Below are 17,154 nucleotides of genomic sequence, written 5' to 3'. Positions count from 1 at the left end.
ATAATTCTGCATGCATTGTTGCCTCTCGTCTTCAGCTCTTCATTGGACTTTAAATTCTTTTCTTTTCGTTTACTTTTTTTATTCAACCAGGAATCGAATGCTCATGAGTTTCGCATCGATCGTGGTCATTTTTCAGCTAAAAACTATTTTCGATTTTTCTCGAACGGCGATTTTCTCATTTCTCAATTGCAATTGTTTATACGAGAAAAAAAAAAAAGGAAAATGAAAATGAAAAAAAAAGACTATAAACAAATCTATGTTCCCCCCACACACTCGCCGCTCGACCATTTCGAAATTGTTATTTTTGGCTCGTTTCGTGCGGGAGCACGAAATTTTCCAGCCCCTGCAGAACACAATGCGCTCCACATAGACCCAGCCGGATCGGACCCAGGCGAGGGCTGGGCTGGGGCACGGCACAAGTCGAAATACTTAAAGGTGCCACATGCGCTTCGGTTGCGTTTCGTTCGATTTCGATTCGGTTTCGTGCCTTTTGTTTATGCAACAATAAATTATACATTTAATTTCGTTTCATTAGAAATGATACAGAAATATCGAGCAGCGCTCCGATTGGGGGTGGTATACCACTGGTATATAGTGTACATACCATGCCATAATCATATATATACACATATATATTCATATTTGCAGAGATTATACATTTATATACATTTATATATGCAGCCATTGGGCATTCAATATGAAGACGCAACTGGAAATATTACCAAGTGCATGACTGTGCCTTATATATTGTATATTTTATTTATACATTTAAATATTGTATATGCATATAGGTATATTGAATAGCTGTACTCTTCTGTGTGTATTTGTTAAATATGTAATTTACAATTTAATGTTTATTTATATGCCATTCATTTTATACTGAAGCATTTGATGTTCCTTTTGTTGCTCGTGTCAGTTGGCAACAGACATAAATCGACGGATTCATATAAATTGGAACTGTTTTGTTTTAGCTGTTCAATTGGTTTATTTTTAGATACCAAATACACATATCTCTCTGAAACATATGTTAATCAAATTTTGAAGGCTTACTGAAGGCAAGTATGCCTTTGAAATGGCTAAGGAACACTTAAGTTCTTTTATTGGACTTCTTGAAATAAAATAAAATGAAATAAATTATTTGAAATATATTGAAATATACATATGTGTTTATATTGATGACTATATCATATAAATATGTATACATAAATACATTTTAATATATGTACAATGGTATATTATATTGAAGATAAATTTAATAACATATTCAATAAAATAAAAATGTACATTTTATTATTAAAGGTAATAAAGGTAATAAGGTAAAGTAAAGTAAAGTAATTAGTAAAGCTATTGTTAATCGCAAAAAAAATTGCAGCAGCTCTCTTGCTATAAATTAAATATTTTTTTTATTAATTATTAATTACTTTGCATTTAAAGATAATCATCTTACGTGAGAAAATCTACAAATTATTTAAGCTATGACTTACAGCTAAAAATATGTTTTGAAATTAATTAATTAAATTAAATTAATGAAAATTAAATTCATTAATCGAATTAAAAAAAAAATTTTTTTTTTGACACAATGAAAAAAAAAAAAGAAAAAGATTAATTGTTCAACAAATAAAAGTTAACATAAACAAAATCTAAAACTTTAAAATTTATTTAAGTCTTTTTTAAAGGTAAAGTTTGTGAACAGAAGTTTCAGTTATAAGTATGAAAAAAGAAGATTATGAAAATAGCTAAAATATAATTTAATGAAAAGTCTAATAATTTATAAATCAATAATAATCTATATATCACAGCTTGAAAGCCATACTATATATGCATAAAAGTATATTCATAAAGTCCCTGGGCCTCTGAAAATTTATTTAAAAAAAAAAAATTATTTATGATTGGGAAGTTTTTAACAAAATTTGTATGTATAATATAATATATTAAAATTATACGTAAACAATTTGTTATATCAATAAATCCAAAATCACTTTTAGCTATAAGGCTTGAAAAGTGTATAAACAAACGAAAAAGGTCTACCATAATAATTATTAAATTTGTATCAAACTAATTCTCTACATAAATTTAGACAAATCCCTATGGTATGTGCTTAAAGCAGCTCAAGTATTCTTTTGATATTCATGCCTTAAGCATATCATTAAACTCTTTTAGACTAATTATGACTTTTAATCAGATGAAACGTTTCATTAAATTAGGCATTAAATTGTGAGTGCAAGGCTCGTTGAAGATGTCGGCCTCGATAACTAATTAGATGGTAATAGAAAATCGGAGTTCTAAGGGAAGAGGTACTCACCAGTTTTACTCTATCTCTATCTCTAATATTGGCTGCCTCTTTATCACTCCCTCTCTCACTCTGATTCTTATTTCAATAGAAATTTTTATATCGTTGAAATAATTCATAGTAAATACGCCTTTTTCCCTTCCCTGCCGTTGTTCAATAAAACGTCAGTAAGCGGAAAAAGACAAATCGACTAGAACTTTATATAAAAATCGATTCAGTTAGATCAAATATTATTTTAACAATTAAGAATGTATATTTCTATAGCTGCTTCTGCTGCTGGGTCTGCTGCTGCCACATTGCTTTAATTTCGTACTCGGATTGAATTAATTGAATTTGCCATGATTGATTTATGTTCGAGGCCAGGGGAGTCTGGAAAACTGTGCCAAGAGACTGCCGGGACTGTCTTTGCAAAAAGCCAAATACTCTGATCATCGACTGCTCCACGCATGCCACACACACGCACACACAAATACATTAACAAATATACGAAAATATAAAAATAGTTTTATTTTTATAACTGTGCGCTGGTTTGATTTTGTTTTTAGTTCTATTTCATTCCTTCTGCTTTTTTTTTTTTTTTGCTTTTATTTTTTATGGACTTCCCCCACATACGCAGCATGGCATCTGCCAAAGAGCACACAGCTGTCTTCCCATGCCACACAGATGTGCACACATATATATATCTATAACATATATAACACATATAAGTAAATCTCCATATATATAGAGAGATATTCAAGGAAGTTGTAAACTACGCACTGTGCCTATTAAATTGTGATTTGTTTCATTGGGTTGGCAATCTGAAGACAGTTCTATTCCTTGTGCTCCTCCCACAAGACAAAGGCTGCAAATTGTTGGGAATGGGGCTGGTGGTGGGGGATAAACAAAAATGACGACATGCGAAATCGAATGAGCAACGCAGAGCTCGGGAGCAAAATTTGTTCGTCTATACGAAAAATAAATAAAGATGAAAAATTATGAAAAACAGGCGGCAGTCAGGCGCTGAGACGAGTGGATTTTCCTCTTTTCTTTTTGGATTTTTCAGCGTTTTTAACGGAAAATATTTTTAGCCAAAAGGCAGAGCAGAGTTGAGTACAAATATTGGAAAGCCGAAAATTGTGTACATACGTATATATGTATGCGTGTGTGTGTGTGTGTGTGCGTGTGTGTGTATGTCTATATATATGTGCATTTGGAACTTGGCAACAGGCACAACGCCCACTTCCGCAGCTAGATGAAACACTTCCTACCCAAATATCCTGACGTAGCACTTCAAGTTGTGAAACAACCACAAATAGTCTATAATTTTTTATTAACTTTTATCCATTTTTTGCAGTTGTTCAATATTATCAGATATTCCTTAATTTTTCTGTTATGTGGGTGGATTGATTGGAAAACTATAGCGCTCCGATCCGTACACGCCGACGCGTCGCGACACACTGCAACTACGCTCCAAAATTTCGAAAACTCTAAGACAGCCAAATTGTTGAAAAATTCTATTCACAAAACGAAATGAAGAAGAAGAAGATGAAAAAATGTATTGAAATGCCGACACGAAACGAAACGAACTGTAAGAGATGGATGGCAGATTTTCGGGAGCGGTGCGAGCGAGAGGCCCAAATGGACAGGCGAGCGAGCGAGCTGGTGAGCGAGTGGCCCGGAACTCAAGTGCACGAGCGATCCACGACGAGCACGGCAATTCATGTTCGATGCTCAGCAGCTGGCCGCCCATGGTCTCGCAGCAGTACGCCACACAAGCCCCCCAGCCCCCACCTCTATACATCATCTCCCACCCACACACAGTAGTTTCCGCTGCCTCTGCCGCTGCCGCTGCCATTGCCTTGTGGCAGAGGAATTGTTTCTAAAAACGGACAAAATAGCTTATTAGGGAGGAGTCCCAGGCCCCTGCCCATGCCCATGCCCATGCTCATGCCCATACCTAGCCATAGCCCCACATCCGACGGCTGCAGTTCACGTCAAAGTTCAAGCGGCCTGCACTCGAGTGTGATTAGGTAGCAAAAGGGAAATGCTGCTGCCGTTGTTTAGACTAGCTCGTGCACTAGCCACACCCAAGACCTGGCCCGTGTCTCTCAAAATAAACAATAACAGCAGCAGCAGCAACAGCAGCAGCCGTAGCAGCAGCAGCAGTCCAAAAGAACAGATCAGTTGAAAATGGAAAACTGAGAAATGTTCGCCTGGAATATGAATTTTTTATTCTCTAAACATTCCGTCTGTTTATGTTTACGGGGCGCTGGGCTGGAGGGATGCTGCTGCTGCTGCTTCAAGTGGCGTTGGAAACTCGGAAAATGCTCAGTTACCCATGCTGCCAGCTCCCATTTAACTTTCTCTCACATTGTAAACATTTCACTTGACGCGTTGCTAAATTTAACATTCTCGCTTCACAAAACACACAAATAAATTACGGAAATAAACAAATTAAAGCAAGCAATGATCGAAAATTAAGATAAAATACCTGTGCGGTTTCTTCTAAATAAAAGAAATCAAAGAGATTCAATTTTCAATCATTTCAGCAACTTTATTTATGTATATACTTTATTATAAACTTTTAATTTTATTATTCCTTTCTTTTTGTATTATTTCTAATTGTTAATATACTTTTTCTAATCTTGAACAAAATTAGTATACCCATATAATGTTCCTTGTACTCCTGAGTTTAGCATAGATTCATCCATACCAATACTTACTATTTTATTATGTATTAAACTGCACGAATTTAACAATTGTGAATTGTGTGAAATCCATGTTAATAAAAAAATAAATAAATAAATACTTATTAAATAAATACTTACTTAAAAATATCATGTATAAGCAAAATACAATTCCTAATACAGGAAAAGTTTAAGCATCAATGTGACTTTTTCAAAAATCCTTATTCCTTTGGAATCTGAAATCTCAGCTTTGTTGAGAAAATGAGAAAAAAAAAATATGTCCCCAATATCTTAATCAACTTATAATACTGAATGATCTAGTAATCGAATAATCGTAGGGACACAGACTTCATTATTCCCAAGTTTCATATCCAAATCGAAATTGAGGCTACCCCACATGGATTTCCCATATAATAGCTATATATCCTATATATACTACTAGTACTATTTTCAGACCCAGGTCAAATATTTGAATGGTACCAACTTGGCTATCTAATAGAATAATAGGATTGTTTTTTAAGTCCTACTTTTTGATATACTCAAATCTCAATTGATTTTATTCAAACATATATTTGACACTCGTAAATCCTTGTGTTCGACTTTACTTTTATATTTGATTTTGTATTGAAAGAGGAAGGCGAAACTTGAGCACGATGTCCACAGTATCGAGACTAGTCGGCTCTACCAGAGGGAGCCAGATAGAAGTGTATGAAAATATTTGGAAGAAGCTCAAAATAGCTACCATCGATGTGGACAAGGTGCTAAAGGCCAAGGAGCTGCTGGCCGCAATGCAGCGCCGCAAGGCATTCAGGAATCTGTTTGGCCTGGAGGTCAGTGATGGCAGTGAACTGAATGTTGACGCCTTGCAGCGGCTGGAATCGGTGCACAGCCTCAGAAAGATGACCATTTTGGAAGACACCAGTACCACTGAAGATGTCGATATCGCTGAGGAAGAGGAGCTGAGCGAGGATATTTGCCAGTTGCCATTTGACGAAGAGCGGTGGGGCAATTTCTTCACCGACTTTGAGATCCTCGGCGTACCGGAGGGCGTCAATCCCAATGGGAACAACCAGTGCATCGAGCTGGGCTACGGCAGCACCGACGAGGAGCTGAATATGTATTTGCGTGAGTGTGAATGAGGGAATGACTGCACCTTGGGATTATTTCATAATTTTGTTGCAGAGACTGGCGTACGCTGTTTTCTGGTCGATTTGTTCCGTGGACCCCTGGGCAGGACTCAGGATCTGGTTGTCCGGCTGCGCGAGACAGAGATCGCCGTGTCCAAGGAGTACGGCTTTCCCGTCGTGTCCACCATCATTGCCAAGCTGTCACCGCGCCATCAGTACAGCGGATATTTGGCCGAAGAGTACACGACGGGTGTTAAACTGTGCCAGGGCGAGAGAGTCACCCTGACTACCGACCGGGATTATTCGCTGTTTTGCACGTCGCGCGTGATTTATGTGAATGCGCGCTTCCTGCTGGTGGATATTCAAAAGTTTGACATAATCCTGGTGGGCGAGGATATACAGCTGATGGTGCGCACCGTCCGTCAGGATCATCTCACTTGCTGCGTCTGCCGAGAGGGCACCCTAGAGTCGTTTATGCCGGTGCTCTTCCCGCAACGCTGTAGCCGATATCGCGTCTCCTACGAGGAGGTGGAGGACTTGACATTCTCCCGCGAGGTGGGCATCAATGTGGTCATATCCAACATCGCCGGCACCGTGCAGTACGTGAACGACTTGGAGAGGGTCATGACGCAGCTGCAGTGCGACGGTCTCAGACTCTACGCCCGCGTGGTGATCAACGACATTAAAGGCTGCGATGGTGAAATGAACTGGGTGGCGCAGCACTACGACGGGCTCCTGGTGGAGCTATCGGAGCCTCCGAATGCCCCGGATATTTTGCAAATCTGTCCCGATGCCCAGTGCATCCTGCAGCTGACCCATGCTGCCAAGAAGCCCATCATATTCAATCCCTGGCACATTAGCCAGCAGCGTTTGCGTGTCGATCCCGAGCACTATTACCACGTGTTCTTCTATCCGGACAAATATTTGGTCAGGTCGGACCAGTACCAGGGAGTCTTCTACTTTAGTTTCTTGCAAAGCGCCATTTTCGATCAGATCCTGCCAATGGCCCTCTCCAAGATGCCCCTCTGCGACAGCTCGCACACGGGTGCCGACGGCATGGCCCGGGCTGTCGTTACCGCCTCCATGGAGGCGAACGCCGCAGCCATTGTCATTTGTGGCGTCACCACGCGCATGGTCCAGAAAGTGGCGCACTTCAGACCCAAGACGCCCATCCTGTTTGTCAGCCACATGCGCTCCGCCGAGGACTACGTCTCCCTGTACCACAATGTCACCATGCTGCCGTTTCGCACCAGCTTCTTCACCGGCCATCAGCGCAACATCTACAGCAAGTCCGTCTTTGCCCTGGCCTACCTCGCCTCGCGCAAGAGCATCAAGGACGGGGACAAGATCATACTGGTCTACAACTACGCCACGGGCACCACGTTTCCCGAGAAGTATTTGATCTATACCTTCGATAAGAAAAATTTCGTATCCCATTTGGGCAAGTCGCTATTTCCACAGGATGCGCAATGCGATGTCTGCCCGGATAAGAAAGGCATCTTTATGTATACTCATTGAGCAGTGATACTACCAAGTTACCGTTAGCTATGCAAACTTAAATTGAATTGTTATGATAAATGTATTTAATCGGAATGTGTTATCCTTAAACTGTAAGCTAATCTGTAGAGTTATTCAAATATACATACATTATACATTATACACAGATCGATGCAAAACCCCTCGACAACTGTACAGACAAATAACAAGCCTACATCTATGAGGACCTACGAGGACAGTTGCACTTAATTTCTATATACAGGGTATATAACGTTTCATGGATATCTCGCGGCACGCTCGGCTATGTGTGCGTGCGTGCGCATGTAACAAAGCATAAACTAGAAATTATATTGATCGCTGGCATCCAAAGCCATAACAATTGTAACAATATTAATACAGGCGTCCAGTTAGGTTGAGCTCAAGGCAAGGAGTTCCGCTGCAGCGCTCTCATCGTGATATGCTCGTAGGCAGCCTTCAGGGTCGTGTAACAATAGCCCGCCATTCCATTCATTTCGGCCTGAAAGTTTGGCCCGCCCGTCAGATCGTCCAGCAACGCCAGCTCGGCGCCCAAATGTGGCACAGCGGCGCGCAGCATGCACAGCATAGAGAGTGGAATCATATTGTCAGCATTGAGCTGTGCGGCACTCGCTGCAATATTTACAGATTATTGACTTTGTTATCAAGCTAAGCTGAAGTACTCACTGGCCATGGCGTGCTCATACGCCTCTGACAGCAGCTCCATGCTGCGCTGTATCACAGTCAACATATCCTGGGGGCTGAACTTCTCCTGCAGCTGCTTCAGCGACTGTACCGCGGCCTCGAATTGCGTGTCCAGCATCACAGCATTGAGGCAACTGCAAAGGCAAACAACATTATACAAATCGGAGCAGTTGAGGGGAACGGGATTGACTTGTTTTGGCAATTAAAATATGGTCATTAAGATTCACAATGTCGGGGCAATCAGATAACTGAAACAAGCTGACAAATTATGGTTAAATATTGTGATTAAGTCGCTGAGAGTTTAAATCTAGTCCATGGAGCTCCAAATTGCGACGGTGGTCCGTTTGGGCAAAGATTCGAATCGCCCTCGCAGTTTGGAAACAGGTAAATATTAAAAAGATCATGCAAATATTTGATGTTAACACGAGAATTGCGAATGAGCCCATCAATTTTAATTGCCATCCCATTGCCATCGAAAGTGTAAATAAAATAAACGCAATGTTTATAATTTGTTAACCTGTCGTGGCCGAGCAGCTGGACCAGTTCCCCGTCGCTCAGCTTCTCGGCATGGTTTAGGTTGTGCCGGTACAGCTCATCCTTGCGATTGTATTTGTTGGCGTATAGCACGAACAGCGTGGAGTAAATGCCCTCGGACAGCATCAGTGGGTAGAGGAGCGTTATGTGGGAGATCACCTCTCTGCTGCCCTCGAGGTGACAGTAGTCTTCCGGCAGGGCAGGAAACATTTTACGCACGAACCGATACGTACGCCTCGATATGGACTCCCATTCGCGCATCGCCTGCTTGGCCAGAATGGAGGTGGGCTTCACCTTCCAGTAGCCGTAGGAGTAGTGGAAACAGTTGGCGATGCGCTCATTTAGTGCATACAGCGGATGATATTGATCCTTGAATGCTTGCTCCAGATAAAGCCGAATACAGCTCACATCGTGCTCGGTCAGTGTCGAGGCCATGCCAAAGCTGGGCACCTGCTCCAGCAGTGCGCTGCCCGTGGAGGTCGTCGAGGTGATCGAGCAGTTGCTGTTGTTAATATTCTTGGATATGTTGTTGTTGTTATTATTGTTCTGCAGCACGCTGCCAAAGCTGGTGCTCAGATTGCCTGGCTCCTGTCCGCCATTGAAGCTGCGCTCCAGCAGGCTTTCGTTGAGACCAAAGCTCACCAAGCTTCTGGTGTCTATTGTCGAGTTGTGCCCAATGGAGAGTAGGCTATCCGAGCGCTGCAGATCGTCCTGCTTGCTGCATAGCGTCTCCTGCGACTGAATCCGACGTGGCGTCGAGCCGAACAAGTCCAACGAAATCGACATCTTTCGAGTCACCAGCGTCGATTGCAACGTCGGCGTGCTGCTCATCAAAGGCTGTGCCGCCGGCTTCGGTGGCAGCGGCAGACTAAGTAGAATGTTGTTGAAGTAATTGCCCGGCTTGGGGCCGTCTCGAGAGCGCTGCTTGTTCATATAAATCGCTATGCAGCTCCATATCTGGGCCGTGCTCATCGCGGCTTTAGCCGGTTTCTTAAGGGTGCCGCCCAAAATGCCGGAGAAGACGCTGTTGCTGCTGCTGGAGGCGCTGCAGTTCGCCAGGTCCGATTCAAAGTTCTGGAACAGTGCACGCCACTTGCGATTGTGATCCACTACCATGCGGCCAAGAGAGCTAAAAGCAATAAAATAAGAAAAAAATCAAATATTATATGAATTAGCGTCTGCTTGGCATAATTACCTAGGGAACTTGGGGAATCGTCGATTCAGTGCCAGTTCACCCGTCTGGATGCGCACCGTTTCCCAGCTGCCACTGAGCTGGCCAAACATTTTATTGCCTATGAGCTCATAGTTGTCGTCGTCCTCCTCGCTGGCGCCCATCGAGGCATTGCCAGCATTGCCAGCATCGCCGCAGGGCATATAGTAATCGCCGCGCCCGTTAGGTCCCTGCAGCGTCAGCTCGCCCTCGTAGTAGTAGTCGTTTTCGAAGACAGCCACGCCGCTGCCAGTGAGATCGTCGGCCGCAAAAGTGCCCTCAAAGTAGTCGCCACGATTCGTGATGCAGCTACCGGGCCCGCAGCGCTTGTTGTCCGCAAACATGCCCATGTACTTGTCCCCGCTGATCAGGTCTTCCATGACGCCGTAGCCGCTGCGCGTGTTGGCCACGTACTCGCCCACATAGATGTAGCGATTGTTGCGCATCATGCCGTGGCCGTGGAAGAGCCCCTCGCAAAAGTTGCCCTCATAGATCTCGCTCTCCTGCGCCGCGCTGCCGTTCAGCTCGTAGATGCCGAAGCCATGAAACCGACCGCCCTTGAAGTTGCCCACGTAAACCCCGGTCGAAGGAATCACCATCTTACCATAGCCTATAAATGTGGAATACAGTCATTAGAAAAGTTTAAATATGCGAGGAGGGGACGCACCTTCGATGACGCCACGGTGAACCTCGCCGCAGTAGACACTGCCATCCGGATACTCCAGATAGCAGTTGCCATGGAGCACGCCTTTGCGCCAAGTGCCACAGGCCTTGACTCGGGAGAACTTTGGATGCTCGCGACTATACTCGTAGGCGGTGGAGCGCACGCTGGGCACGGGGCTGCCCAAAGGTCGCTTCAAGGCGGCCACAATGCTCGCCTGCAGCTGGTCGAGCCAGATCTTGCGTGACTCCGCCTTTTTGGTAGTCAGAAGAAAACTCTTCTCGGGCGTCACAATGCGCAGGTCGAGCTCGCCCTCCGACCAGACCCACAGCGCGCTCAGTGGATAGGTGTAGAGCGCATTGTTGCCCACCTGGCAGAGGAAGTCAGAGAAGAGTATAAAGCTGTGGCTGGATATGCTGATGCGAGCGTTGGCCAGCTTCAGCGGCACCAGCGTCGAGGTGAGTATGACGCGTCGCTGACGCTGCCTCAGATGCGAAATGCGGGGCGTGCACTCCTTGCTGCTCCAGAACTCTTTGGTATTGTCGGCCAGCTCCTGACTGATGCAGCTCTTGCGCGCGAACTCCAACCAGGCCAACCGATGCTCATCGTACTCGGGCTGGGTCTTCACGAGCAGCTCCATGAACTGGTTGAACAGCTGATAGATGCCGAACGGCTGCTGAAACAGGCGCGTTAAGTAGCTCTCCTCGCCCAGCTCTGCCAGGGGATTGTGGTTGCTCAATGGGGGCGAACAAATGGCAGCCACCGCCTCGCCAAAGCCGTTCACGGAGAGCACATCGCAATAGGCACTGGTGTAGCTCTCGAAGAGCTCGATATACTCGCGATGATAGCAAATATAGAGGAGATCCGCCGGCTGCACGTAGTCCGCGCGATAGAACCCTTCGAGGGAGTGCAACGTGGCTGCCAAGAGGCACACGATGCGCTCCCAGTTGAGCAAGAGGGGCGCCAAGACGGGAAACTCCCAGATCATCAGCGTTTGCACAGCCTGACGCTGCTTAAGGAGCAGCTGCAGCTGTGACTCCAGGTGACTAAGAAAGTAGTGGTACTGCCGCTGGAACTGGCGGCAATTCTGGAGAGTGTATCCGCCGGCACAGTGCAAGAGGCGCAGCTGACGAGGCCAGGCAGCGCCCATCTGCAAATGCAGCACCGTCTGCGCATAGGTGCTGGACTGGGATTGGGGCAGCGTTTGGATCTGCCCAGCTGCATCCAGCACTAGCGTGCGATAGTCGCCACAGGTGGCCTCCAGCGCTGTGTGCTGCTCCGGCGTAATCTGCTCCGCCAGGCAAATTTCCATGGGAGAACTCAGATCTTCGCCAAGCTGTTCGCGATTGTTGATGCCCCAGTGGTAGAGGCGCCCGTCCAGAGTCCGCGCCACGCTGTGCTGCCTTCCGGCGGCAATGCTGCAGACGCCCATGCCGTCGAGCTTCTCGAGGCGAGCGACATGGGCACGTCGGATGTGATCCCCTGTGCCCAGCAGGCCGCCGTTAGACGCACCAAATGTAAAGAGCTGAGTGTGGAGCAGCGCATAGCCCTGATGGAGCAGATGACGGGTGTTCGCTGCAAAGCTACGCTCCGAGCTGCCGCTGTGTATCGATTTGAGTGAGCCTTGCTCCTCTTGTGGCTGCTCCTGCTGCAGCTGCAGCACGTCGTCGGCTTGCTGATGCGGCGCCAGGAGCATCACGAAGTGCTCATCTCCAGCGACGAGGTCCAGCAGTTGCTTACCTTCCTCGCAGAGGCGCATGTGGCGAGGTTCCTCAGCGTTAAACACCTCTCCACAGCTGCCCAGCACATATGTTGCTCCGCGGACGCTGACAAAGACCACGCCCTGCTCTGAGCAGCAGACGCGACGCATGCTGACGCCCTCGTCGTGCAGCTCTAGCGGATCAAAGCTGAGCGTTTGCCATGCGCCCGGGCGACAGCTGCCTGCAATAAGCTGTCGTTGGACGCTGCCATTGGCGAGCACCACAAAGAGCTGTCGGCTCCCGCGACAGTAGTCCACGTCAACAACATCCGTTCGCAGCAGGCTCAGCTCCAGTGTGTGCACATCGTGCGTCGGCAGCAGTGTGGCCGAATAGAGCGAATGATCCGCTGTTAGCAGCAGCAGCCAATCAGAATCGAACTGGACTCCAGCCTGCGAATCAGTCTCGCGTCCAACTTCGCTCTTACTACTCCCTATGCAGCAGAGTCGCAAGGCAGGCGAGCGGGTGAGCGGAGGCACGCCCTTCCATTTCAGCTGCAGTGCCTTGCCTTTGTAGTAGATGGCAAATGCCTCGGCATTGCTGTTGGCTGCCTCGCTGGAGCTCGACATGCTTCTTCTTCCAGGACCTTGTTTTTGTTTTTGTTGTGGTTTTGCTTTCCACTTGCGAGTTTTGTAACACGCAATTGCAACTACTCTAATTAGACTCTATTTACACATAATAATTGCATTTTGCCCCGCAGCTTAATGCATTCTAAGAGCACATTATGACTACTTTTGAAGTTATCCACGGACGCGAATCGCCAGTTGTGTGTTATGCTTTTCAAATTGGCAAATTTTTAATAAGTTTTTATTTGTGATGGTTTTGCGGCCAGAGTGACCGTAGATGCACAAAGTTAGATTCCAATATGAGAAAACATACACTAGTCAGCAAAATTCAGGTTGTAAAATTAGCTAGTCCGCATTGTGTAATATTTTATACTTATTTTATTGCAGGTTCTATAGTTATAATGAAAAATATTAATGAAAAATAAATTATTAAATATGATGAAATATATACATAAATAAAATATGTTATCCACACAAAGCTGCAGACACATGCAGTGCTGGTATTTATTTTATTGAGACATTTTGCTTTTAAGCAGCAACGGTCACACTGCTTCGCCATCAACAGCTGCGCCGCTGGCAAATCTTATTAAAATTTGTAAATTTTGTTTACAACGTGGAAAATGAATACGTTCCGCTTGTGTGCTAACTATTATTAACAGGCCATAATTTAAATAATTTTGGCAACGAGTGCAAACAGCTGGTAAGTACTAGTGACCTTTAATTAAACGACCTTGACTATTTTGGTTTCTAGGTCTCGGCCAACGCAATGGAATCTGAGAATTCTGGGGGCGTAGCGCAGGCAGATGACTCTGGCCTTTTCAGCTGCAGCAGTGATGCAGATGATACAGCAAATCATTCCAGAACATGGCAACTGCCTCAGGAACGGGTGAAACAGGACGAGCCACCTCACGAAGCAGAGGACTCACTTTTTATGGTCTCACAGGAGCTGCGCAAATCGCGCAGTGAAGTGGAACGTCTGACCAAGTCGGAACGGTGGTACAAGCAGGAGTTACAGTCACAAAAGCATAGCCGTCTCGAAACGTTAGAGCGTCTCTATGTCCAGGAGCGAAAGTATATGCTAGAGAATCAGAGACTACAACAGGAATCCCAGCGACTCCAAGAGAAATGCGCCGCACTTGAAAAATGTGGACTGGCGGCAGCTGGTACAACAATGCCGTTGTCGTCAGAAATAGCAAAACAAGCCACAAGCGAAAATTTATTCGAATCTTTTGAGGCACAGCAGCAGCAGGCAAAGCTAATGGACCAGCGACAGCTCACGGAAGTGCTGCGTAAGCAAAAGAAACAATTGCTCGCCGATATGGAGCGTCTGAGTCTCGAACATGATAGCAAGCAACTAGAACTACAGCGGCAGCTTGCAGGTGTCGAATTGGAAAACAAACACATGACGCGTCAGTGCAAGCAGCTGATCGACGAGCAGCGCGAACTGGCTCATAAGCTGGAGCTGAAGTCGACTACGCTTCGGCATGTGACAGAAGAGCGAGAGCAGCTGCGTCAGGTCATCGCGGAGCTCAATGAAACGCTGCAAACGCAGGAACAGCTGCTTGCGTTGAAAGAACGGGAGTTCTTGGACATGAAGCAGCACTACGAGCAAAAACTAAGCAGCGAGTGCACCATTGACGCCATGCACAACTATAGCATGGCATTCCATGGCGCGATCATTGCCAAGACGAGTGAAATAGCAACCCTAAAGCACGCACTGCTTGAGCTGCAGTCGGAGTTGCTGCTCATGTCGAAGCTAGAGGCCCAAAATGAGGAGCAGCAGAGGCAGTTGGAGCAGTTGAATTTTCAGCTGGAGGCACAGCAATTGGAACAGGCTCTTAAAGACGCTCGACTGAAGGATTTAACAACGGAAAAGGAAGCTTTCGCTAGGCAGCTGAAAGAATCGCAACAAGCTCTGCAAATAGTGGAGCAGCAGCTTATGGAGCTCCACAAACAATACTCCGAGACGAGTGCCAAATATGAACACACAAAATGCCAGCTCGAGGAGCAGCAGTCACAAAATAATGAGAAGCAAGAGAAGCTTAATAAGCTTCGGGAACAGCTTCAACTTAATGCAGAGCAATATAATCAGCTGAGTGAGGCGAAGGCCCGAATGGAAGAGAAGCTGAATCAGAGCCAGACCAAGCAACTCACAAGTGCTGGAACCCAAACGATGCCCGTTGAGCCTGTGCTGGAGCAGCGCATTGAGTCTCTGGAGCAGCAGCTGACGGCAGTCAGCAAACAGAAGCAACAAACAGTTGCGCTGCTGCAGAAACTGTTGCAACAACAGAATGATAAGATAAGGAATACCAATGAAATGGAGGCAGATTGGATGCAGCTGCTCGAAGCACTGCAAGCCACGCAGCAAATGGAGCGGCAAATGGAACTGCAGCTGCAGCAGAAATCCGACGAGTTGCAGCAGCTCAATGAGCTGTTCGCTCAGCAAAACGAACAGCTGCAGCAATTGCAGCTGTTGAGTCGAGCCCATGAAAGCCAAAATAGCAACGAGCTGCAAAAGCTCAGGCAAGCACAAGCTGTCGATGCGGCTAACCTGAAGGAATTGCAGGCACAAGTCCAGGCGCTGCTGAAGGAGCGACAGTGTGCTCCCAGGAAACAGCACAGCAGCCTGCTGCAGATTCTGGAAGCGGAAACGGGTCGCAAGCTACAGCATGTCAAAAGCTGGCCCCAGCTGACCAAATTGCTACGACAGGAGCTGCGCGCTGCAAAAGCTGCAGCAGAGCTGCCCATGCTTAAAGTGAAGCTAGCTAAAATAGGAGGCAAATACGAAGAAGCTCTAAGCAGAATCAAGGTGGGTTGATGGATATGGATAGCAGAAGATGAGAACTCATTTGCACAATATATATTTCATTAGTTTCTAGAGCAAAGTCTGGCCGCAGAAAAGGCTCGTTTGAAACCTGCAGATTTAGGCAAATCTTCAGCGAACTCTACGCCATTGGAGCCGGCTCATGAGGTGCCCAATCTGATTGATGACTACAAGAAGGTGAGCACTGCATACGGGCATTCCAACTGAATAACTCAATTCAACTATATTTTACTTTCAGCTCATTCAGCAAACTGCACAGGAGACGGGTCGCCCACGCAATAGTTATATATTGGATCTAATTGAACGAAGTCAACGTAGTCAGCCAAATTTGTGCCAACTGAGCAAAGGCTTGGCCGCTTGCCGTGAGGATATGCTAAGTCTCACTACGCTGCTGGCCGGTCTGGAGTCAAGCAGAGCACGGCCAGAGAACATGCCATCCCTTATGGAAGAGCTGCGCGCCGTTGCCGAAAAGGCTTGAGTCACAGAACATCAGCCATATCCATTAAACTTAGTCACTTAGCATAAATCATAGATGATAAATTAGCTTCAATTTTTTGTTGTATTATTTGATGTACTTATTTTGTGTTCTTATTGTTTTCCCTTTTCTTTTTGTGTGTGTTATTGTCTTTGCAAAAGCAACTATTTATGTTTGTTAATCATCTCATTTCAAATGTGCAATTATTTCGAACATTTCATTAAACATTTATTGAATAGCCCACCTTATTGCTAACAAGGCTAACTAGTCCCACAGCTTTCAGCTCTATATAAAATCGAATATGTATTTTCTATAGGCATACATTTCCATATCTATTTCTGTTTGTTAATCGAATCGATTTCTTGAAATATATCGAATATATTACGAATATATATATACACATAAATGTATATTATTCATAGTGTATATCTTTTTATACATTTCATATTTATTATATTACATTATGCAAATATATTTATCCCTATATATATATACATATATTCCAAAAAAGATACATATTTGTTTTATTTTCAATTTGCATTTTAAAAATACTTACAATAACTATTTATTTTCATAGATTTGTTAAATTTACCAAATAAATATTTGATTTTATTTTAATCTCTGAACTTATGAAAAATTAAAGTACAGGGTATTATATAAATATAGTTCAGTTTTATTCCATGTGTTAATCGATTTTAAACATTTTTAGCAATACAATTTTCTGAGAAATAATATATTTATACTATCTAATATTAATTATAATATCTAATATTTTGATATTAATATTTCCCAGTTTCGGCTAGCATAATAGAGCAGCAGAGCGT

General features: G+C 44.7%; 3 protein-coding genes across 3 annotated transcripts; 2 read left to right on the top strand and 1 right to left on the bottom strand.

Annotated features, from left to right (window-relative positions):
• Positions 1 to 5,233: 5,233 nt before the first annotated feature.
• On the top strand, positions 5,234 to 7,745 carry LOC108614013 (pyruvate kinase). Its single transcript, XM_018007881.2, has 2 exons — positions 5,234 to 6,084; positions 6,142 to 7,745. The coding sequence occupies exons 1-2, from the start codon at positions 5,613 to 5,615 to the stop codon at positions 7,602 to 7,604; spliced, it is 1,935 nt and encodes a 644-aa protein (XP_017863370.1). The 5' UTR covers positions 5,234 to 5,612; the 3' UTR covers positions 7,605 to 7,745.
• Positions 7,647 to 13,330, bottom strand: Als2 (Amyotrophic lateral sclerosis 2). The gene is made up of 5 exons (XM_018007874.2): positions 10,715 to 13,330; positions 10,033 to 10,657; positions 8,821 to 9,966; positions 8,286 to 8,437; positions 7,647 to 8,231 (listed from the first exon to the last, which is right to left on the bottom strand). The coding sequence occupies exons 1-5, from the start codon at positions 13,032 to 13,034 to the stop codon at positions 8,002 to 8,004; spliced, it is 4,473 nt and encodes a 1,490-aa protein (XP_017863363.1). The 5' UTR covers positions 13,035 to 13,330; the 3' UTR covers positions 7,647 to 8,001.
• Positions 13,331 to 13,471: 141 nt separating this feature from the next.
• LOC108614010 (uncharacterized) lies at positions 13,472 to 16,842 on the top strand. Its single transcript, XM_018007875.2, has 4 exons — positions 13,472 to 13,731; positions 13,783 to 15,840; positions 15,904 to 16,032; positions 16,094 to 16,842. The coding sequence occupies exons 2-4, from the start codon at positions 13,798 to 13,800 to the stop codon at positions 16,331 to 16,333; spliced, it is 2,412 nt and encodes an 803-aa protein (XP_017863364.1). The 5' UTR covers positions 13,472 to 13,731; positions 13,783 to 13,797; the 3' UTR covers positions 16,334 to 16,842.
• Positions 16,843 to 17,154: the final 312 nt, after the last annotated feature.

This window comes from Drosophila arizonae, chromosome 4 (assembly GCF_054131065.1).
Source record: "Drosophila arizonae isolate 15081-1271.41 chromosome 4, UAZ_ARI_1.0, whole genome shotgun sequence".
In the NCBI taxonomy this organism is placed as follows: domain Eukaryota; kingdom Metazoa; phylum Arthropoda; class Insecta; order Diptera; family Drosophilidae; genus Drosophila; species Drosophila arizonae.
This window is presented reverse-complemented; position numbering and strand designations above follow the sequence as displayed.

What these genes read in the sequence shown, in the direction of transcription:
- LOC108614013 (XM_018007881.2), top strand. Translation starts at nt 5,613, where the DNA reads ATGTCCACAGTATCGAGACTAGTCGGCTCTACCAGAGGGAGCCAGATA. An exon ending in GGAGCTGAATATGTATTTGC is followed by an intron (nt 6,085 to 6,141) that starts GTGAGTGTGAAT and finishes ATTTTGTTGCAG; the next exon opens with AGACTGGCGTACGCTGTTTT.
- Als2 (XM_018007874.2), bottom strand. Translation starts at nt 13,034, where the DNA reads ATGTCGAGCTCCAGCGAGGCAGCCAACAGCAATGCCGAGGCATTTGCC. An exon ending in TCACCGTGGCGTCATCGAAG is followed by an intron (nt 10,658 to 10,714) that starts GTGCGTCCCCTC and finishes CCACATTTATAG; the next exon opens with GCTATGGTAAGATGGTGATT. An exon ending in CAGCTGCTCGGCCACGACAG is followed by an intron (nt 8,438 to 8,820) that starts GTTAACAAATTA and finishes TTGCCTTTGCAG; the next exon opens with TTGCCTCAATGCTGTGATGC.
- LOC108614010 (XM_018007875.2), top strand. Translation starts at nt 13,798, where the DNA reads ATGGAATCTGAGAATTCTGGGGGCGTAGCGCAGGCAGATGACTCTGGC. An exon ending in AAGCTCTAAGCAGAATCAAG is followed by an intron (nt 15,841 to 15,903) that starts GTGGGTTGATGG and finishes ATATTTCATTAG; the next exon opens with TTTCTAGAGCAAAGTCTGGC. An exon ending in TGATTGATGACTACAAGAAG is followed by an intron (nt 16,033 to 16,093) that starts GTGAGCACTGCA and finishes TTTTACTTTCAG; the next exon opens with CTCATTCAGCAAACTGCACA.